Raw genomic sequence first — 24597 nt, forward strand, 5'->3', positions numbered from 1 at the left:
TAAAAAGCTAGTAGAGTACGTAGAATGAACCGTAGAATCCACTGGAACAATCCGTTTTGTTCTAGGACTTTTAGTTTTCGAGTTATAAATTTTTAATGAATAACCCGGCGCATCCACCATTTTTCAAAAATGTAATTTTTTCTGTATTTTGTATTTAAAATATTTATTTATTTATCTTGTATTTAAAAGGCTTCTAAATTGTCTCGTCACAGATATTAACAGTTAAATATTTCTTAGTGTTTATCTACTCAAAAAATAAAAAAGAAACAATTAATTCAGTAGTTTTGCTAAAATTTTATTAGGAACTGTTATTATTATTAAAAACCGATTTTGATTCAATTAGTTACTTAAAAAACAAACACAATATCAAGTGATAAGCGTAATTAGCATTTTTGGTTGCATCTAAGAAATTTTCAGAAATACACCATAATTAATTCGCCCTGTATAATTGGAGTAGTTTTATGTAACATACTGAGTATACGTAACAAATAAAAATTATCAATTAATTATATACCAAAAAACTAATTTAAAAAAAGTGTGTCTACTAAGTCTAAACACTTGATATTTTCCTTTATGCATTTGTATTTTTTCGAATTTTTTATATAATTCCTTATAATAAATATTTATTAATGAAAAATGTGCATTACAATATTAAATGATCGAAATTCCATGATTTCTGGTGCTTCTGATGTTTAGAATTATCTTGAAAAACTGAAACTGTGACTAAAAATATAATTCCTTATAATAAATATTTATTAATGAAAAATGTGCATTACAATATATAATGATCGAAATTTCATGATTTCTGGTGCTTCTGATGTTTAGAATTATCTTGAAAAACTGAAACTGTGACTAAAAAAAAATGCGATACTGAAACATTGAGAAACTACAAAACTGTAAGACTGATATCTAAGAATATGAATGACTGAAAAATAGAGAGAAACTAAAAACTATGTAATGAATAAAAAATGGCATTCTAAGAGAATGAAAAGGGGACTTTATTGAGCCAAGATGTGGTACTTACAGGCTAGTTTTAATTCGGCTATGTAGCTTTGAGGTATTTCAGTGGACTCGCTTCGAATTCCAACACAACTGTAAAACCCTTGGTCTTTTCCTTGAACATCGTTAATTTGGAGAGTACCATTTGAGTGTATCACAAATCTGGAAAGTACCAAATAATACCAAGCTACGTTTCTTTGAATTTATACTTTTTGCCATTCTCCAGTGGCCTTGTGTCCTTCTTGAAGTACCATTCGGTCACTTCAGCTTGTTGGTACTGGCAGTCAAAATACGCGGTACCTCCTTGCGGTACCAACTGGTCCCTTGGCACCACCTGGATTAGCGCAGTTTCCTCACCTAATCAAAAAATGTAATTTCTAAAACATCAATCCCTAAACGCACCTGCAACAGCTAGGGCAAAATTTGTAGTGCTGTATCTGGCCCCTGCTGTGTTATTAGCCAAACATCTGTAGACGCCATTGTCCGAAGGTCCTACATTTTTAATGTGCAGTCTTTTCTTTTTGATTTCAATTTTGTCGGATTTGAGGAGTCGGTCTGAATTCCTGTAAGTTTGTCATGAGGGCGTCGAGTGTGAAGTGGGTGTGAATTATTTACCTAAACCACTCGTAATGGACGTCCCCGGAAGCGTCCGTGTGACACCTGAGAGTGACATCGCTCCCACGCGATATGAACGAAGCCGATTCTGGCTCCTGGAGCTGCACGGACACTTCGTCAATCCCTGCAACAAGAAATAAAATTGTTGAGTTTGGTTTATTGCTGTAGATATAGTGGTATCTTTATGATTGACGACGAGCTGTTCCAGTCCGTATCAGGAGAAAAACGGCAGGAATTGTAATAAAAAGACTGTTAAATTTAAAGACCGATAAGAAGGTCTATAAAATGTTTAGAAGTTGTGCATTAACGACATTAAACCAGTTTCGCAGCGAATTCATCCACGGTTGATGTGGTATTCACAGAGAGTCAGGTAAATCAGAGTTCGCCGGATATCCAATTTTTCGTCCATTAATCTTCTGGTGGAGTGGAAGAGTGCAGGTTCTCTGTACTTCACCGCTGGTATTCCTGCCAGTCGGGGTGGATAATTCGCGATTCAATAATTTGCTGACTGATGCATTTACACGCATTCAATTTAAATGAGAACAAAACCCGCCATTGTGTTCTACAACCGGTCGGTTCATTACAGAGATTAATACCAATATTTGCTTATGATTTACGACTTCCTCGATTCAAGCACCCAGTCATGTATTTATAAGTTACAACGAACAAAACTCAACGAATATTGCGGAAAAAACTTCTGAGTGTTTTTTCATAATTAAGTTTCAGTATCCAAGTCTAATTAATGTCAGTTAAAATAAACCAATGTTTCATTGAAGCAAATCTTACTAAATTAATGATCAACTTCCTGAAGCGAAATCTGTACACCATCTCGTTAAAATTTTAGCGTTACTTTTCTGCTCGCTTTTACTGCTTTTCCAGAGTGCTTTTAAATATCTAAAAGCTAGTTTTTAAAAAATTAATTCTTAATTCTCCAATTTCGTATTAAAATAATTAAGCAAAATCAGCGAGAATTGCTGAACCGACAATTTTAAATTTCCACAAAATAATATCTTTACTTCTTTACTACTTAATTTAAAAATAATTGCTGCATTAAAAAAGATAAGGTTCTCTCGATTTAACATAAATTAAATCTTTACAGTTTCATTTCCCACTAGTTCTGAAACTGCTAATTACTTGGCATAAAAAGGCCTTAATTGCGAATAAAACTAGCATTATTTTGACGTTAATTGTTTAATTACACCTCGTTCCAAACCTATAAAGGCACCTACGTGATAGATAAACATACACATTTAAATATCTAATCAAGAATTTCCATCAAAAATCTTAGATATGCGATTTTTTCACCAGTATTTTCGTATGTAATAATCGTAAGATATCAACATACGTCCAAATTTCACAGCAAGAGTTGATCTAAAGATTTTTTGAACGCACTGTACCAGGTGGGCGCAACCTTATAAATAAATAAATAATTGAATAAAAAAATATTGCATTTTACAAGCCTGACTGTACGTTCGAAAGGTATCTCCACTAATTTTTTGGTAATTTTTCACTTGCGGATAAAAATAATAATTAAAAAAAAGTAATTTTCGACCAAAAATTAAAATTCTAAATTTTATACTAAACCACGCGTATTCACTTCAGATAAGTGTTAACGAAATTAGCAAAGAAAAATACCAATCAGATTTTGAATTAAACGCACTTTTACATTTTAACTTTAAAAATCATTTTTATTTATCAGTTGTTACTTGTGGCGTGTTAAATTTAGGTGACAATGGGAACTGTAATTGGGGTAAGATTGTAAAAGATTTCGTTGGGATATTTCAATGCAGGCATCAGTTTTATTGCAAGACTGTAAATAAGAGGCTTCAAAAAGGTCAGCTACTGGTAACTGATCCCTTTGTTGGCAAATTATACCATCTTGTAATAAATTACGCGTCTAGTTTGCGTCTAAATAAAAAAGACCGATTATTTCACCAACCAAGTAAAAATTTATAATTCTGATACCAGTTCGATGGGCTAGCAGGTAAGGATTCATTTGGTCTAAACACTTTGAAGTTAAATTAACAGTTAGTGCCCAAAAACTCACAAAACTGCTACGACTTTATTAACAAAAAAATTTAATAAAAATCAATGTACAGGTTGGTGTGTAAAATTTCAGGATTTTTATTTCATTAGAAGTCGCGATTTTCTTGGGTGCGCGATAAGGTTGCCCCACCCAGTATTTTTTGTGGATAATTAAGGATAATTACGTCAAATTCCTTACTTACGTTCTGGCGTTCTAGTATCTAATTTGCATAGGAATTGGCATATTTTGAAACAAGATATTTCTAAATTCTAGACTGTATTAATAAAATCGTTAGAATGGCTTTCAACACATTGTGCCAAAATGTTGAAGCTCCAAATGTCGATGGCAGTTAATGAAACACTAAATGGTGGATCAAGTTGATTGATCGTTTTATTATGTGCAGAAGGCGTTAATTACAGCAACAAAAGCTTACGTTACAAATTAGAATCAGTTTTAATGAAGGCCCGTTTCATTGTTGAAATTTCTCATTCGTGTTTAAAAATAGCTGTTGTTTTAATGAAATGATTTGGTAGTCGGCGCAAGAGAAAAGCGTCCGCGTTGCCTATTGATGGTGTTAGCCTGAAGATGATCCAGACTCGCTATGAGAAAGTTAAAGTAAATCCAATTAATGGTTTCCTGTAAATAGAAGGCGTACACTGTGTGTATACGAAGCTGAGTAAATATACAACCTCCGACAGCGTATCTTTAACACGTTGCCTTCAAATTTCATAAACCATAACAGATTCACTTAGCTGCTTTTATCGCCTAATCTTTAACACCTACCCCGAACGTAAACTTTGGCAGTTCTTTCGGGTCTGTACAAACATATCGACGCAGACTGCACCAGTTTTCCCGATCTTTTTAGTGCCTGCGGCACGGCTTTGATGCAGCTTTTAACCCTTCCTCAAGTCTGTGTTATCACAATATGGGAGGAACATGTTGTGTTCAACTGTTCCTGTTTAATTTAGCGAACATGACCACCGCGATTTCCGTCTTGGCGCCCATCAAAATCGACTCGCCGGTTTAATTTCACTGGAAATAAGCCGCCGGTTTAACGGCATAAGGAAGTTGGAAACTTCATAAAAGTTCAATTAGGTATGCAAACTTTATTTGCGGCTTAAGTGGGACAAGAGCGCCTCGTTACATAATAATTTTACTTGTCATCATTCGCTACCAAAGAAAGCACTTGAGGTAGAGTACACCAGTCACGAATTACGAATTCGGAACGTTAAAAAATGATGTAGACCTGGCTCACAGCAAAGCCAGATAAGCGAATTTATATCAAAGTGCCTTCAGTCAAAGGGAAAGGATGAAGTTGCAAACTCTCTTGGATATGGCCAAAGTTGATAAAATCACACATTCTGGGAAAGAACCGCCAGAATCGAAGCGAAACTAAAATGGAAAACCATGTCCCCGTGCAGATAAAATTTATTGAAAAGGAGAAAAACTTTGTACAAAGAGGAGCGAGACTTATCATAAGCACAGTAAAACACGTACTCTATTATTTGAGCTTGAAGAAAACTAATGATATTCATGAAAAAGCTCCGAAAGTAGGCGAGTATGTGACTTGGTCGCAGCCGCCAAGAATCGGAAGAGAAATATTAAATAATACAGTTATTACTTGTGACAAATTGGATAGGAAGCCGAAGTAAAAGGAAAACGAGAAAATGAAAAATAATAAATAACTCTCCGAGAGGCAGCGCGAAAGCTACAGATGTTGACTTTAGCTATTCGGTTTGAAGGGTAAACCGTCAAAAGGACAATGTAATTCGCTTTTTTTCCTTGGTCTTCCATCTCTCGAGGTCCGGCAGGATTTCTCCCAGGATTACGTCATTGCTGAAGGGATAAAATATGTCAGAATTCTTGTCTGTTGCGCTGGGAAAAATATGTTTCGTTTACGGTCTAGACAACATAAACCTGCAATTTTCTCGCAATGTTATGGTCGGTGATCAATAAAATGATTCGCCGAATTGATTTATTTTTTTATTCAAAATTCACCGCAAATTACAGCTCGGGTTTGGCCACATTTAATACTTTGTAAATATTTAAACGTAAGAAACGCCTGTTGTGGTCACCAAATTGTTTTGGGAACATTCAAGTGATGGGAGTTTGAGCAGAAAACACGTAACAAGAGCAGACGTCAAATGCGGCTCAAATATCCATTGATATCCGTTTTACCGAACATACACGCAATACGCTTCATGTCACGTCATCTGTCTTGTTCCTGAATTGTAACCAAAGTTTTTCATAACGTCATTAAATTATAACTTCATGAATAATTCCAAGCAGGTGGTTGTTTTTGTTTTTTGTAAGAGTGCTAATAAATTAGCTTAAAAAATATATTTTGCGTCGACAGATCTGTCCGCTTTTTTGTTTTATTCAGGACACAATCAAGGAATAAATTGTTAACATTTTTTAGAAACAGGTGCATGCACAATTTGTAAAATCAATACAACTACATTATAACATCTAACAATTCAAGGTAAATGCAGTCATTACATCATAAGACCAACTGTTTTAAACCATGCCTGCAATAATTTATTCCACATCGCATATTTTACGACAAAATCTCAATCCAAATTTGTGCTAGTTCTAAAAAATAATGATGGATGCATTTTCTATTTTAAAAATGGGCACATTTCATGTGCGTTGCATGTTTTTTTGGGTAATACTTATTACTAAGTTGGACCAAAAGTACATCATTTTATCGTTTTTTTAACATTGCAGTGTTTCATTTCTCAAAAATAAGTGAACAAAACCACTAAACTATGTCAAAAATCCAAACGCACACATTGACTGTATCACATCTAAAAAATTTGAGGCTGCAGTTTAGGGGGTGTCATTCTTTTTGATTGTGACTGTACCTAAATACGTCCAAACCAAAACGCTTAAACAGTCAAGATTTTATGTTTTATTGACACGAAATCTTGATTCTTGATGATTGTTTTTTTATTATATTGACTTGAAATTGTCAACTCTTCAGTTGACAATAGTAGACAAGAACAAGACCGTTTCTTGTTTTTCATGAAACAACACAATTACATAAAAAATTTACGGAAATTGTAGAGACAAAACCCCCAAATTTCCATTTGTCGGCACTCCAGTTTACAACCCCTCTCTGCGGTAACTGATTGAATAAGTCTGTGTTCTGGTGGCTCTCTAAAGACCCTAAAGAAGTTAGTTTATACCCGGCATTTTCGCTCTGCATTTCCCTTGCAATAATAAGCGCGTGAAATCCGCCACCGTTTACCATATATTCGCAGGTAGATAGCCAAACTTCTTAAAAGTTGCAATAAAGTGTAAAAGCGTCGCGGCGCTCGCCAGCAGCGCCGAATTAACGACGCTCATAAATGAATCCGTTATCGCACCGCGGGTGCCCTTAGAAAGGGGGTGCCCGAACGGACGCCGCTGAGTTTTACGAGCTTGCAGCAGACATAACGGCGCTGCTACCGACCGTTGAATCACGGCAGCCAGAGAGCGTCGGCACCGTCGCGACGCCGGCTGCGTGCGTCTGCACCAAAACCCATAAAACTTTACGACCGAAACATCGACCCGTTGCCTGGACAACGCGCACGTGTACACTACCCAGCAAAAATTTGCAGACGAGCACGTGCTCTGGGGCATTGATGACGGACGAGGCCTAGACTGTACACAGCGTCCAATTGACATGTTCTGAATTTTGATAATGCCGCTCGTTCGACGCTATTTTTAAGGCGGAAAGTCCGTCTAAAAATTTTATAGTTTTGTTTGGACGAGGCGAGACAGCGACGCCGGAATTTGCAATAACACTTTATTGGAAAAATGACGGAAATGTTATGGAAATCATTATCGGGCCGAAAAACCCGACCTGGGAGCGTTTTGTATTTTAGCAGTTGGTAGCAACAGTAATAAATGTGTGCTACATGTGAACCTGTTTCACCTTTACATTTCATTTTAATTGCCGATAATGCGGGCCGCTCCGATGTTTTTTTTTTAATTTAAAGCTGTGACCTTTTACAGAGTTCGGCATAAAATTACTCTGGTGAAATTTTAATGCAGGTGGCTCATATTATGTTGACCCTCATAATCACAAACTTCATACAAAGTTCTTAGGTAAACTCGCCCTCAGAACTGTTAACTTTTGGATGGCACGAACGTTGTAATCAAGGATTTGGGCAAATGTTTCAGTTTGCGTGTTACTCACAATTTCATTAAAATTGGGAGCAGTATTAATTTTATGTCGAATAAATCATACAATAAGGCAACCATTCAATTCTAAAGTACCATTTTGGAGAACTACTAAAAAAACTAACAAAACTCAATAATGCGATAGATCCGCCGTAATACTTATGAAACGAGTAAACTAAACTAGCCAAATTAACGCATAAAATTCATATTCTTGTTCTTGTAATTTCTCAAAATAAGCAAAAAAAATCGCCTTTTCTAAAATAAGCCGACAACAAAAAGATACTTTATTTTCTTTATTTTTTCTTTTTGACATTTTTTTATTTATTTTTTCAATTTTTTAGATAAAAGAGTGTACAGTAAAACCTCTCAACAACGGACACCGATGGGGAAGCTTTAATTGTCCGTTGTAGAGAGGTGTGCACTAATGGGAGGAGGCTAATATAGGTTTTGTTACGTTTCTATAAAAATGTCCGATGTGAAAAGGTGTCCGTTATTCGGAGGTGTCCACTGAGAGAGGTTTGACTATCAAAAAGAAAAATAATGGTTGTCATTTAAAAAAAATGGCGTCATTATTTAGAAACTAGTGACGTCACAAATGATAGCATGGCGTCAAAATAAAAAAAATAAAAAAATCAAAAATAATCCAACCTGTTCAAGGATAAAAAAATGACCCACAACAAAAATAAGAATTTTATGCGTTACTGTAAACTCACACTGTATACTTCCTCAAAAACTATCTAGAAAATAGAACTTTGAAAAATACAGCCGAATACACCGTTCAATATTTTTTATAAACCATTACCAAAAACCTTAATCCTTCAAAGTACCAAATAATTTTAAGGACTCTTCTACAAACGCAAGAAAAAAACCTTAAGAGCTGAAGGACTCCATCCGATGATGATCCTTTGACAGATATACAGCCCAATTTTTTATTTCTGTGTTTTAACTCTTTACTTTTTACTTATTATTTATTTTGTGCTATACATGTTTTCCTTCAATGAAATAATTTCTTCTTGTAATATATCAACAGTGAATAGCATTCCTTCATCAAACGTGTCCATACAGTCTCCAAAAAAATTACAAAATGCCACCACTCAGTGTTTTTTTACAAGAATATTTTGTAATTATAAAACAATAATTGACTATAAAACAATCGATACTCTTTAGGGGAAAAGATAGTAATGTCTATATATTTTTCCAAATATTTTTCAGTTAATATGTAAACAAATTATCCAACAGACCAGACATTTTGGAAACTTAAAAATTTTGAGATTAATTCTGAGAAAACCAAAAATTACGTTTTGGGTGCAACTAAGAAAATTTCAGAAAAAACAAAAGGGAAAAAATTAAACGCTATGCGATTATTTGTGATTATTTTTTATTTATTATTTGTATTCGGAATCAAGTAGTTTTAATATCACTGGCGTTAAAACTTGGATCACCCTGTAGAATCCACCCCTTCTGGCCATATCCTTTATAGTTACCCCCTTCCGGTTGGAGCAATGTAGCCAGAGGCTACCTGTTGTTTAATATCCTCCATGAACATGATACACATAGAAAGCAAAAACAAAAGCTAAAGAAATATTTATTCTTCGGAAGACGTTATCACGATTACCATAAACTTTACATTGTTCCATAATTTTGCTCTTATCTAGTTAGTACTCATCAGATCTCAAACAGTGTAACAAAACATCTCCATCAAAATAATTAGAGAACACTACTCTAGTTTGCACTGATAAAACAAGTTTAATTGAGTGGGGGCCATCCACTTGCCAGTAGAATTCTCCAAGTAGCACATTCGGCTTTAGTGTTCGTTCTCGGTAAACAAGTTTCTAAATCAATGCTCTGTGTGCTTTGTCTGTTGGTAAAATTTATCCAAACAATTGGTTAAAAGAATGTAGCAAATGCAATTATTTTTAATTGAATTTCAAATTCAATTCACTTTTAATTGCTGCATTTTAGCCCGATAAAATCATACCCACACTCTACTTTTCTCTAATGACACATTTCACTGTTTTATAATTAATTTACGCGAAATTTCTATTCCAAATAAAAGGAAAGTTGATTTATTCACAAGCCTTACACGACTGTACAAATAATATCATAAAAACATTATTTCTAGCTTATTAGTATGCGCCAAACTGATCGTTTTATGCCCGCTGGACACCTCCCTGCATTCAAACTATTGATATAGTGACATAAGTGTGCATTATGCCAGTCATAAAAAACGATGTACTTTATTACAATACGTTGATGAGCATAATAAATTCCTGTTCCTAATCCTTTGGGATGAAACTGGGTAATGACGGCTGAATCAGGATAATGTGCGATTAATAGAGCCAATATTTCAAATTACCGGTGCCTAGTTACTTTACCCTTTTTAATTTATTTACTGTGGAAGGAAAACTGGCTGCTAACGATGACAAAATCAGAATTAACACTTGCTTCCCTGCGAGCTGCTTATGATTTAATTATTTATTCATGACAGGGGTAGGCCTGAGAGCCTTCTCGCGCATTTCCCTATGCATTGGCTAAATGGGGCCCGCACTCACTCGAAATTTCGTGAAGGATTTGAAGAGTTTAGGTGGAAGCACGTAGCGGTGAAATGTGTATTACGAGCCGTCTGACTTCAAGTCGGATCGTGGCAACATGGAATAAGATTCGCCAGATAGCGCCTTTATCGCAGAGGCTGCTTTTTATTGGTAATAAGTGCCAAGAGTTTCTGAAATACGCGGGCACTTGCGGGGGTTACCACAGCGGCGTGCTGGGTAATATCATGTAGGCGCTAATCCGAAATTCGAAAGTTTATCGGCGAAAGCGCAAATAAAACCGTTATCGTTATTATTTCAAAACGATCGCATAAAGCCAAGCTTGCTGTCGCGTTTGATAAGAAACGAGAAAACCTAAATGAAGGACTATAACATGGGTTTTATTGTTTCGGGAATAAAGTGCCTTTGAAGTTCGGCAAAGCCGGATTGTGCTTTGCATGCGTTATGCGAATCAAGGAAAAGCGGTTCAGTTGAATTTCTTTTTTTATAAAAAGCAGATAATCAAAATATTTCTCAGGTTTGTTTCGAAAGGCACTGGTCAAATGCCTAACCGTACCGCAGTGGCAATTAAATTCATAATCCTTGCATAAGAATGGTTTATGTTACTATTGTGTGGGAGCTTTATGGCTTTATAAAATGAGCTTTACTGTTTAACAGACAAAAAATTGGCATTATTGCTGGCGGCAATGTAAAAATTGTAATGTTTCGGTAGATTTGCATTCTGAACATCGTTAAAGAAAAAATTTTGTTCACAAGGAAATTGCTTGAATATTTCTCGGGATCTCGAATGAGAACAACGGTACAAGTTAATCAATAGTGTTTATTAAACTAATTAAAATAATAAAGGTGATGGGTCCCACCCATAAATAACTAATACGTGAATGCGGGTAATTAGGTAAAAGCCAATTATAATAATTCTAGCAAACTTATAATTGTGATATATGAACTGGCTCTCCAAATGTGAGAAACTGGAAACGGTTTTTGAGGGATTATTTATTACCAATTTATGTAATGGGAACTTGTCTTAAAATATATTTATTTACATACAATTCCATTGGGTCATTGGTCTTTCAAAGTTTAAAAAAATTGAAAATAAGAATACAAAAAAAAATAAAAATTATGTTTTACAACCTACAAATGTTAGTATATGCCATATGGCAAACTTTACAAAGAAAGATTCACTGTTCATTCTACAGCCAGTTCTGAACAATAAATATATTTTCAAGATGGTGGCACTTCCGGTTATACCGGAAGTCGCGATCAACTTTTTTATTTTAAATAAAAAGCTATATTTTTTACTGCGTTTTTGAATTAGTTGAGTTATTTTAAGGCCGTTTTTATCAGCTTTCCCTATACCTAAGTTTAACCGTTTTCGAGATATTCAAGATTTTTTGAAAATTTTTTAATTTGCACCTGTCACTTAAAAAATCGGTAACTCTCTTAGTTTTAGAGATTTGGAAATCATATTTGGAGAACTAAAAGAGAAAGCCTATATCTGCTCTCCAGTGTGTTCAAAATTGGAAAAGAAGTTATTAAACCCAAAAATTTTATGGTTAAGTTTGAACAACTTCAAGTACCCATAACTTAATTTTTTCAAATGGGATGTCCCAATTTTTATTTTACTAGATGGAGGAGAATTTTTTTCTGCATCGATCTGTATTAGCATTTCCCATACCTATCTGTGATAATTTTCAAGTTATGTTGGTTTTTTTGACATTGTAGAAAATTTTGTACTAACCACAGCTCTCTTTGCATAGTAGGCCATAAAATCATTTCTGATTAAACAAACGACAAACTCTGTTTAAAATTGTCTTTGAAAACAAAATAAATTCACTTAATGTTGATTTAAAAAAAATAATTTCTCACATTTTTTTCTCATTTCCATGGCAACCTATGAAAAAAAGCCCATGGCAGATGAATTTCTCACTCCCAATAAAAAGTTATTGTAGCTTAATAACTATTAAACATAAATACTCGGAATGCTAATACAGATCGATAAACAATTAAATTCTCTACGATTTAGTGAAATAAAACATGTGGCATTTCATTAAAAAAATGAGTGCTTAAAGTTCTCAAAACTTAACTTTAAATATTCGGAGTTTGCTAGAAATTTAAAAACACCAAACAAAAGATCTAGGCTTCGTCTTTAAAATGGGCTAAAAAATATTCCCAAATTTTCAAAAATTGCAGAGTTATCGATTTTTGAACTGGAAGGTGCAAATCCAAAAAAAAATAATTATAAAAGCAGGGTATAAGAGATTATGGTTGTATGCAAATTTTCAGAAGACTATCATTATTAGAACTACTAATACTTCTAATGTGGAGTTTAGACGCAACACCCTGTATGCACACGACCCTCGGCTCGTTTCTATCCCTCAAGTAGAATTTGTGTCTAATATTATCTATGCTCTCAAAATAACAAAAAACGCCGAGCTTCTGAATAAATCTTATTTATTGTGTGTTTGTTTACATGTTCTTTCCTTCAACATCCCACTTAAAAAATACCATGAAAGATTTCATTGCCTCTCTCAGACTGATTTACTACCAGGAAATTTAACGCTCCAATCTTTAATAAGCTATAAAATTGTCATAAAGTCAACGTGACACCTAAAATAGGTATAATTGAGTTTTAACTCCTATCAAACGCCTAACTAGGGCCATTATCAGAGCGCCAAGTAAGGGAAAGAAAAGTCCAAGGATTGCAATAACAGTAGCGATTACGAAAATGAAGTAAAAAGTAAATTGTGACTAGGTAGTTAATTAATGAATTTTTAAATGCGCGCTAGTTTTATTCTTTATTAGGGGTGTGATCATTTTGTGAAGCACGTCTGATGGATGTTGGGACATAAATGTGTCACACACATGCTTTTAATTAGTTTGGTCTGTCAAAATCTTAAAAAAGCGATGCATATTTGAATCACGGTTCTTTCATGATTCATGCATGAAGTTATTTAATAATAAATTATTGTATTTGAATGAATGGCTGTTTACAAGCCGGGGCCAAAGGGGGAGACTGCTCTTCCCAAGGGTGACTGCTAACCGATTACGGCTAAATAAGATTTCAGGCATTAAATTTCTCCCCCTTGTAAAAAACCTTACCCCCATCCCGGACAAAAAGCACTCGCAGTCATAAATTACCGAAACAAAAATACCACGGGCCTTATTATTTTATTTTTAATTTTAGACGCACCGTGCGAATGACTGGTAAATAACATCCACTTGTCCAGGAATCCCAAGTTAATTCCAAACACGATAGCGCGAGCGATTATTTTTAATGAAACATGGTGTTCCATAAATAGATTGCAATTATTATCCATGTTTATTTTAATTTCATCATCATTAGGCCGACTTCATGGCATATGGAGGAGCATAAAGCGGAGCCGCTTATGAATATTCCGGAGCGAAAGGGACATTACAGCTTCCACAAATAACGAACAACATCGTCCTTATTTTCAACGCGCCGCTGAAACAAAATACTTCATAAAACGGCCTTTTACGTGGGACCTTTCACGGGTGATCGACTATGGCCGTTTTACATTTTCCAATTTAACCTTTCGGACGGAATACGAGAGGATATTCGGCTATTATGAGACACAATCAAGCGATAAAAACGACCCCTTACTTTGTTTCAGCAAAAGTTTAACTTATCCTCCCTCGACGATTCCTAATTCAAATAAGGTCTTTAAAATTATGGGAGTAAGCAAAATCTCTGTGGGTTGTAAGCAATCGATTGATTCTAATGTAATCATCTTGTACGGTACATTAGACAAAACCGCGAGGGCTCCACAAAGTGGTTCTTCAGTTAAGCAATAAACAACCACACCTAGTCACATTTCGCGTGGAATGTGTTGTACACAAAACGATTTCCTCTCTAAGTTTTGCAATAATTCCCAACTCCGGAGGTGTTTGAGCAAATAACAGAACGGCAAAGGCGATATTGTTTGCACATACACGATTTTACACAAAAGAAGGAAACCATTTAAAAAAATAGAAAAATGGAGAACGAATGCACGACAAGACTATAAACTTGTTAGTCAGTGTTGCACATAAGGCGTTGCCGATTTTTCAGAAATTTTAATTTTGCAAAGTCTGATACACTAAATTTTTTCACTTTTAGAAAATAATGGCAATCAACAATCAATACTGTTCGTTATTAAATAGCCCATTAAGAAACGAGTTGATTACAATATTTTTTACTGACAAAGTTTGAAAATTATATTAAATCGAAACCAGTTGGATTATTTTCATCGCATCGATTTTTACTTCAGTTTCAACTTAAATTAAATTTACTGTTAAGTTAAATGCAATTTAAATCGAGAATGTCCAGTAAGAATCAGTTGTGGATGATTTAAAAAAATATTTAGATCTTCTTTCACGTTCAGTTCTAATTTTTGCTATTTTTTCTATTTTACAATTTTCTCATTTTTTTATTTTTTATAAACTTTTCTTTAGATTTGTCTTATAATTATTTTAGCCTCTTCTCTTGGTTAGTTTTAGCTCCTTTCATAAATTTTTATCTAAATCCTTCTCCAGATTTTCCTTTGGGTCATTTTTACGTTTACTTTTAATTTCTTTTCTCTCTTTTATTTTACAATCTATTCAAATTTTTTCTAGATTCTTCACTAGGTTTTTTTGAGATTTTTTTATAAACTTTTCTTTATATCTTTTTTAACTGTTTTTAGACGACTTTTTCTTAAGTTTTACCATAAACTCGATTTTACTTTTACTTTCTTTTCTAAATTTTTATTTAAATCCTTCTTGAAATGCTTTTTCACAACTTTTTTCACATTAGATTCCTCTCAACATTTTTTCTTCTTTTTTTGTAGACTTTTTTCAAAGGTCCATTACAATACTTATTTGAATTTTTATAGATTCTTAGTTAGATCTGCATTTAATTTTTTTGAACTCTCCTCTTGATTCTGCTTTAGGTTTTTTAAATTTTTATCTAAATCCTTCACTAGATTTTTCTTTAAAAGATCCTTTCTTCAGCTCTAAGTACTTCTCTATCTTCTATTATACTTTCTTACTCATATTTATTCATACATTTTTTTTTCTAAATTTTTATCTAAATCTAAATCCTTCTTGAAATGTTTTTTCACATCTCTTTTCACGTTAGATTCCTCTCAACATTTTTTTTCTTTTGTTGTAGACTTTTTCTAAGGCCCATTATAATAGAGTATGTTTACAAACTCATATTTGGATTTTTATAAATTTTTAGTTAGATCAGTATATAATTTTTTTGTACTCTTCTTTTGATTCTGCTTTAGGTTTTACAAATTTTTATCTTAATCCTTCTCCAGATTTTTACTTAGATATTTTCTTCACTTCTAAGTTCTTCTCTATCTCCTATTATACAGCATTAATTAAAAGCGTGTTTTTAGACCCAGCAGGAATTAGATTTGTAAACACCGAAATCATAAGAAGAGTTTTGTTATGGGAAAAAAGTGTTAATAACGTCCATAAATGCATCCTTTTTTAGACAAAATCATTCATTACTTTTGAGAATAACACACTGTCAAAAATTTGATTGTTTTTATTTCAGAATTCTCAGTTAAAAACATAGGCTTTCTGTGTAAAAACAATGAGACTAACTCGAAAAAAAATCATATCAAAACTTTGCCTTTATCCAGCTAGAAAGACACAAATTTTCTAATGTATTAAAGTAAATAGAATCCCGTATTCTCTATTCACTCTTTACTTCCCTCTCCCATTTCCTAAAATATTCAGTAATCCTGCTATTTATTTGATTTAACTCTACAAACATCCGAATATTTTTATTTTTAAAAGCCTCAAAGACCCGTTCTGTGAGTCGTTGCTGTAACTTAGTCAACATATGTATCTTGTCTGCACTATCATACACCTGCCAGATTTCACTCTTCAAGTAATCATATTAAACGCCTGTTTACAAAAGTTTTCAAACCCCGAACTAAATTGATTATTTAAAAGTCGAGTGTGGCGTTTAATCTCCTTTGCTGATTGACGACCAAAGAATACAAGTGACATTATCCTCTCTATTACTAATAAAATCAGTATGTCCATTGTGTAAAAACGAAACAGCTGATTAAGATGGTGCGCACAAAGCCAAGGGCTAATTTGTTTGTACAATAACTGGTCAGCTTTTTGATGCAACATACGGTCAAGTTCACAAGCTTTATGGCTATATCTACAAGCGATAAAAGCCAATAGAACGCTTTTAATGGCGAGGAGCATAATTAGGTACTAAAGGAGAGGATTATTTATATGATGAAACGTTTACCACCAGGTTCACACTTGTCCTCAGATCAGAAAAAATCTAAGAGGGGAAAGATTCGAGGGATAAGGGCCACTGATATTTCAGTTTTTATCTCATTAGAAAGTCAATACGAAAATCGATAAATTCCCCAGGTGCCTGCTATGCCACTGAACTCACATAAACACCAAGCAAAGTGCAAAGTAACACGTGTGGGTGTCTTTCTACGATTATATTTTCTCAACAAATATCAAAATGGTATTACGATTCTGACAGCTAAATTAAAATTATCGCTAGAGCGAAGGATTGATACCTCGAGTTAGATTAACACATGTACGGCTCAAAATGTCAGAATTAATTACAAATGATTTTGTTCCTGTGTGTGCGTGTTAGAAAAAGCGGAAGAAAGTATTCGTCATGACCAGTGTTTGTTCAGAAAAATAAAATGTATCACTTGTACGAGTTTAGCACTTAATTTCACTTTGGACCTAACTCAATTGTTTATAATGCGACCCCCTAACTAACACATTTGTTCGCCAGATCAATGCTCGGACTTGCATTAGGCGAGTGCCTAAAGTGCTATTAGGGTCAGTTGAAACTGCAAATTAAGTTTTCATCACCCTCTCCACCAGCTGAACCAACAGTTACGAGACAATAATTAGTTAACATCGTTAGAGTTAAATCGCGAAACGAATAAAATTACCTTGACAAAATTGTTTAATTAATTTATTTCAACCCAAATTTTCATGTGTAAGAAATAAATCGGTTAGCGAAACTCATTGTAATAGAACAGGACCCTTTAATACACTGTTTAACGTGTCCGAACCCTCGCCACCCCAATTCTATATTTCTAATTCTTGACATTTATGGCAGCATTATTTAAGTCAGCCGTTTCTAGTCACGACGTACGTCCAGGACGTGTTTATGATTCACCAAAAAGCTCCCCGTCTGAAACAATATCCAAGTTGGCAGTGTAAATACTGCAACCGCCGATTTGATTTGATTAAAACTTTTTGGAAAAGAAAAATAGTATCCATTACGAAATTGAGAGTCATGGTTTCGCTCGCAGAGTGGAATTAAAATCTATAAATTCAGTGAAAAAGCACGTTTTAATGCATTAGTCAAGAAATATTCACGTCAAACAGTCTCCCGAATGGGTATACTAATGCACGTCTGGCTGAAAGTAAAGATGAATTTAATGCCAACTTCAAAGTAATTACTTTTGCACAAATAAAGTACAACTTTGCCTATCCAGGTACAGGATTAATTCAATTCCACTCACGAAGTCGCGCTTATTTATGGATATGAGCAAAATGTTGTGTAAATTGGAAATGCACCAAGATATTAGCACAGATAATTTTACTTTCCTGAGCCGATCGCCCGCTCTACGAGTTTTCAGGACAACATTTCAGCAATATTATTGATTTTCAAAACAGTTCTCGCCAACAGAACTTAAAAAACTTCAATTTTTCGAACTCCAGAACATTATTCACGTTATTATAATACTCGCATCTCTGAAATTTTCTGTGCTCCTTATACATCAGTGGTAAAATTACAACTACACTCTATTTCTATTTCAATAAAAAAATTAATGACTAGAAGCAAAATTGAAACCGTAATTAAAAGTTGGAAACTGCACTGCTCTTTAACAAAAAATGAGTCTTTGAATTGAGTGTTACACATTAAAACTCAACAGCAAATAAATCTAATATTAATAAAACAAACAAACCAAATAAAAAATATTCTTTGATATGAATTTCGAGGTACAAAATACATAGTGCACGCCGTGTCTTAGCATTTAATTTCCTTTCACGATTTTCAATTACAGCAAAGCTCGTTAATTAGGCATAAAGTTGAGAGTTCAAGTAACAATAGGATCGTATCAGCCGGCTAAATAAATACGCAATCTGCAGTGAAAGACCAAGATACAAGATTTCTCTTTAGTGATTTGAAATTTTTTCGTTATAGATCCGCAGCAGCACTCGAATGCAATTCCTGCTATGCGATTATAATGCCAGTCAGGAAAATATTGAGTCGCTACAGAATCTCAAATATTCAATCGATTTTTGGTTCGTTGAATTAGATGTAAATTCGCAAGACATGCAAGATGCAATATCAAATTGCATCCGACTTGTTAAAATCGAATACCTCGAGGGTTGTTGACTACAACCTACAATCGAATCAACACGAACCTAATTCAGTAATTGTAATATCCCTCACTCGTCGGATCTGCTGCAGCGCGCGTAGACCGCAAAATAAGGGAAAGCCACCCCACAAAGCTGCAACTACTAATTAAGTCTTACCTAACAAACCTTTTTTCCTTAATTACTGTAATGTTCACCTACGATGTCAAACAAAATTATTATTCGCCATTACTTCAAATGTAATGAAATGGAGAGAAGACAACATAATTTATGTATCTGCTCTCTCGCAAGGGCGGTAAGCCTCAACCGACGCCCTGCGTGACTCATCTGATGCTATGTTAGTCAGATCCTTCCCTAATTACAATTCTATTGAACCCAAGCAGAAACTGCAATTATTATACATAACAAACTAGAAAAAATCGCAAATCTTGTGTGCTAATTCTACGGATATCTAAAGGTTAGGATATGAAACGACGCACAAATAAAACGCTCCCGTTCTCGATAGTACCGTTAATATCGCCAGAGAGCGCAGTTGTTCCATCACAAACTTTTCAGAGCAATGAATTTGAAAAAATCGTTGTATTTGTATAACTGTGAACACTCAGTGAACAAAAAAATACAGGCAGATAAAGCATTAAATTCTCAATAGTAGGACATCAACATAATGTATAAATTCTATTATCAACTGTACAGGATGTTTCGTCTAAACCCCACATTAGAAGTATTGAAAGTTATAATAAAGATATTTATTTGAAAGTTGGCACCCAGCCATGATCCATTGAGTTCTGCTCAATAAAAAATTTTCAGGATGGCGGCACTTCCGGTTATACCGAAAGTCGCTATCAACTTTCTTATTTAAAAAAGCTGTATTTTTCACTGCGTTTTTGGATAAGTTGAATTATTTTAAGGCCGTTTTTATCAGCTTTCTCTATACCTGAGTTTAACCGTTTTCGAAATATTTACGATTTTTTGAAAATTTTTGGATTTGCACCTGTCACTTAAAAAATTGGTAACTTTCTTAGTTTTAGAGATTTTGAAATCATATTTGGAGAATTAAAAGAGAAAGCCTATATCTGTTCTCCAGTCTGTTCAAAATCGGAAAAGAAGTTAATAAACCCAAAAATTTTTAGGTTCAGTTTGGACAACTTCAAGTACCCATAACTTAATTTTTTCAAATGGGATGTCCCAATTTTTATTTTACTAGATGGAAGAGAATTTTTTTCTGCATCGATCTGTATTAGCATTCCCTATACCTATCTGTGATAATTTTCAAGTTATGTTGGTTTTTTTGACATTGTAGAAAATTTCGTAATAACCACAGCTCTCTTTGCATAGGAGGCCATAAAAACATTTCTGATTAAACAAACGACTCAAAATTGTGTTGTCCGTCCGTGAAAACAAAATAAATTCATTGAATGTTGGTTTAAAAAACTTTAATTTCTCACATTTTTTTCTCGTTTCCATGACAACCGATGAGAAAAGACCTATGGCTGATGAATTTCTCACTCCCAAAAAAAGTTATTGTAACTTGAAAACAATTAAATATAAGTATAGGGAATGCTAATACAGATCGATGCAAAATTAAATTCTCTACGATTTAATGAAATAAAACTAGTGGCATCTCATTTGAAAAAATTGAGTTATGGGAGCTTAAAGTTTTAAAAACTTAACTTTAAACATTTGGGTTTTGTTATTCTTTTTTAGAAAATTGAAAGCACCAAAGGAAAGATCTAGGCTTCCTCTTCCAAATGAGTTAAAAAATATTACCAGATTTTTAAAAATGGCAGAGATCGATTTTTGAACTGTATGGTGCAATTTAAAAAAAAAATTAAAAACCATAAATATTTCGTAAAAGGCTAAATTTAGGTATAGGGAAAACTTACGAAAACTACCTTAAAATAACTAGTAATTCAAAAACGTATTAAAAAATATAGCTTTCCATCTAAAATAAACAAGTTGATAGCGATCTCGGTGACCAGTAACTTATGTTTTTTATTGAAAAAAATATTTTGACTTGTTATTTTTTTGAATTGAGTTAAGTACGGTCACCTACATCACCAGACGAGCCGCCCCTGCTTGAATTTTTTTCTTGTAGGTACACTAGGAGCCGAACACCGGCGACGATTAAGCAAATAAATATGAATTTTTATGTTTAAATTATACCGGGTGTCTCTGTAGGTAAGCAAACCGCGTCGTTTGTATACCCCACGTGACGCATATGTCACATTACATCGGATCCTTAGAAAAACAAACTTCCCCAAAGCCGGTCTTATAGCTCGGCACCCTTTTGAAACCCAAACTAGCGACCAAAATAGGCAAGCGGGATGAATGAGAGAAACGGAACGACTGCAAGTGGGTCTAAAAACTCGAAGCCAAGCTGAACGTTCACGGTCCTTTGGTTCTCGATTAGGTGGGTTACGTATCCTCCCTACCTTCGCCCACCCCAGCTCAAGGGTGTTCCGCATACGTCCCATTTAACGAGCCCCAGCTGTACTCGATAAACAACGGCGTTCTTGTTTTTGTTGTTTATGTCCATTGAGGATGTTTCGATCATTTCGGGCTTTCACATTGATTAGGGCGCGATAGCGGCATTGATAAACGCTGAATTTTAGCTTGATTAAAATGTTTTATACGGCGCAATTATCGGGGTTCTTCCCTCTCTTCGGCGACGACAAGTCAACGATTTAGTGATTATCATTATTCGCGCAATCAGCATCTGAAGCAGCTATTACGGCCACTCTTTCGCTGCGAACAAAGGGAATATTGCCGATTTACATCCACTCTAATTATTGTCACGGGAATGGTTATCGGAAAACTTTGCTTCTTTTATCGCAAAAAAATAAATCTGCGCAAGTATAACAACCAGTAATTAACAATACTGGTAGTGTCGCTTTTGTGCTTACTAAACACAAAAAATACACGCTGGCTCGTTAACTATACAAAGGTCCCCCTGTCATCGAAGTGCACGAAGGACCTAACGATTTAGAGGCGCATGTCGGCATGGAAACAACCTTTTTCACTCACACAAAATAAGACAACAAACAGATTCCAGACTATTTTTAATTCAATTCCACTCGAATTCATTCAAGACGAAAGGCATTGTAAATATTGAATTTTTTAATTTAGGACTCGCTTCACATTCCGCAGCGTAGAAAAATCATTTGGGGATTTTAATTTAATCAATCAATTACCCGGGCTTACCCTATGTAACTTTATTTTATTCAAAACTAAAACTAAAACGTTAACCAATTTAACCATGCAAATACGTATACAGCGAGTATCAGCGATTTGAGAAAGTCCATTATTGCCCTTAGAATGTTATAAAATTAAGTTTCTGAATTTAGCAAACTTAATTTTTTTTAAATAAAACACTATATTTTTGCATTTTTAGATACAACACTGATGTTTTTAAGCTAAATTGTTTTAGGTCGATATTGCTTAGTTTATGAAATAGGTAATTTGATTTTTTTGACGAAAACACATTTTTTAAATACATTACAAAAAAACTTAGGAATACAAAATGAAAAATGTAATTCAATCATAAATAAATAAGTGGTGGTTCGGATTATGGATACCATTTTACACAGTTGGGCGTTATAGGATGATTCGGATTATCCAAACATTACTGTATTAAATTATTTTTTAATTTTGAACGATTTTTGTATCTTAAAAAAAATCACAGAAATATCACAACAAACAAATTCCAGACTATTTTTAATTCACTTCCACTTGAATTAATTCAAGTCTCAAAGCGTTTTAAATATTGAATTTTTTAACTAAGGACTCATTTGAGAATTTTAATTTGATCCGTTTCCTAGGTAACATTATTTTATTTAAAACTAAACTTTGGAACGATAAATAGATGTTGAAGCGTCTTGAACTTTTTAATTTATGTGCTCCCTATACAACCAATGTAAGATTGACATTCGTTTGTAGGTAAATTTACAATTATTTTGTAAAAATGTACTTCATTGAACACGATTTATGTACAAAAAAAAATAATTTTGTTGTATTATTTCCAATAACAGAATAGATGACACACAATACAATCACAGAACATCAACAAAGTAGTCTAATGCCGTGGCTTATTCTTTTTTCCTGCAGATGGGAAGAGTTTAATAAAACTTAACACAAAAGGACTCGTGAGCAATAAATTAGAACAATATTTCATTTGCCCTCAAGCCATGAGAATTTTATTTTGCAATCGCAGCTCAAATGAAATTATGAAACTCCAACCCAACCTTTCGACTATTCTGCGCTCCTATTACTGGTGATGTAAAATCACATTCGTTGGTGGTAAATTTACAACACTGTAAAAGTTACTTTCGGTTGCTTTGTCAGAAAAAGAATAAAAAATGTAAGTCGTTTAGTGGCCGTGTTCTTGATAAAAATCGGCATAAATCGAACAAATTAATTTTATTGTCGGTCTTCGGGTTAATAAATTGTAGATTTGCTTAATAACAATAAAAAACAGGCCCACTTTGTTACGAGTATCAGTAAATCATTTCCTGCGGCCCGAACGTCTATCCGTAATTTAATACATTGATCATTAAGGTATCCCATCCGTGTTCAGTTGATAGCTTTGAATAAAGACCAAGCTCGATGAAAGAAATTTGAAACCTGTCTGGAAACATAATTAAAAATAAAAAACCTAAGCCGGACCATCAGGCAGCGGATATTGCTCTTTCCTTCTCTACACCGGCTCTCTTTCCCTCGCCAAGTTTCAGCTTATCTCGCACACAATGACACAAAGAGTATTTAATTAAATCTGAAGTCTAAGCGAATGATCCGACAGTTGTATTAAAAACTTCTTCCGAAACAAAAATTTCCTTGTTGGCAAGTTATTATTTTTCAGTGGCCCGGCATCAAAATTAAATCAAGCCGGATTAAAGCGTGTAGACAATTGACGGAATTCATCACAAAAACGGAGACCGGTCGTCTCGACAGCTTTTTCGACAGCTCCGAATAACTAGCATTTCCACGGGGCGGCCACTTTGCTATGGTAAATTAACAAAAAATACATAACAGTTTGCAGGTATCTGAATAACAATAGCATGGGCCTTTGTCTAAAATCGGTTTGATTTCTTCACGTTTTTGATCCGGTCAACGCGTCCACTTTTTACAGCCGGAATCTTCTTTTTACTTTCGAGAAAACCACAAAGAGTTCGTGCAACTCCAATCTCAGATGGATGCGTTTTTCACAACATGCTGCTTCGCTCGACGACTACAAGGTGGCTTCTTACAATAATCCGAAGAAACTTCTAAATCAATTGCAAGAAATGAGGCGTTTTTCTGAACACGAGAACATGGCCCTTGTTCAAGCCAGCAAATATTAATGCTTTTTATCATTGAATTACAAGTTACAAGCTTTTTATGTTAATCATACGAAGACACCAGATTTTAGAACACTTTCCTAATACGCAAAATAAATTTGTTAATAAATTATTAATTTTTCCAAACACACAGTGTGATAAATTAAAAAAAATGTTTTCAGCAAAAAAATCAAAACCGACCATTTTATTCGCACTAAGGCGAAATCCCGTTCTGTGAGAAAGGCCGGCCCTAAAACCTGTTTGCTAGTGTCTTATTTGTTCCTGAAGTGAGTTATTTGACCAATAAAAATATAAAAATCACCTCCTACTTGTTTATCTGGTGCACAAAAAATTGCACGACGATTGAAGCGTTTGTCATTGGATATGGGAGGGGTATTGCACTCCCAACTGTAAAACAGACCAATCATAAGGCGATTAACACTGAGTAAAAAACTGTTGTCTGATTATTTTGTAAATGTCGGCCAAACCATTTGGAATTTCGCTGTTTTCTAAGTAAATTTCAAGTTTTCTATTACACTTGGGTTCAAAAATCGTG

At 34.2% G+C, this 24597-nt stretch overlaps 1 protein-coding gene across 1 annotated transcript in view; it reads right to left on the reverse strand.

Moving 5' to 3' along the window:
• Positions 1-24597, reverse strand: part of LOC660815 (tyrosine-protein kinase-like otk) — a 46738-nt gene that overhangs the window by 6909 nt on the left and 15232 nt on the right. Inside the window, exons 4-7 of the mRNA XM_967018.4 lie at positions 1615-1738; positions 1402-1562; positions 1209-1356; positions 1025-1161 (exon numbers count right to left, since the gene is read on the reverse strand). Of these exons, the coding sequence (XP_972111.2) occupies positions 1025-1161; positions 1209-1356; positions 1402-1562; positions 1615-1738 (570 nt within the window). The remainder of the gene's footprint in view (positions 1-1024; positions 1162-1208; positions 1357-1401; positions 1563-1614; positions 1739-24597) is intronic.

The sequence above is a fragment of the Tribolium castaneum genome, chromosome 1 (assembly GCF_031307605.1).
Source record: "Tribolium castaneum strain GA2 chromosome 1, icTriCast1.1, whole genome shotgun sequence".
Classification (NCBI taxonomy): domain Eukaryota; kingdom Metazoa; phylum Arthropoda; class Insecta; order Coleoptera; family Tenebrionidae; genus Tribolium; species Tribolium castaneum.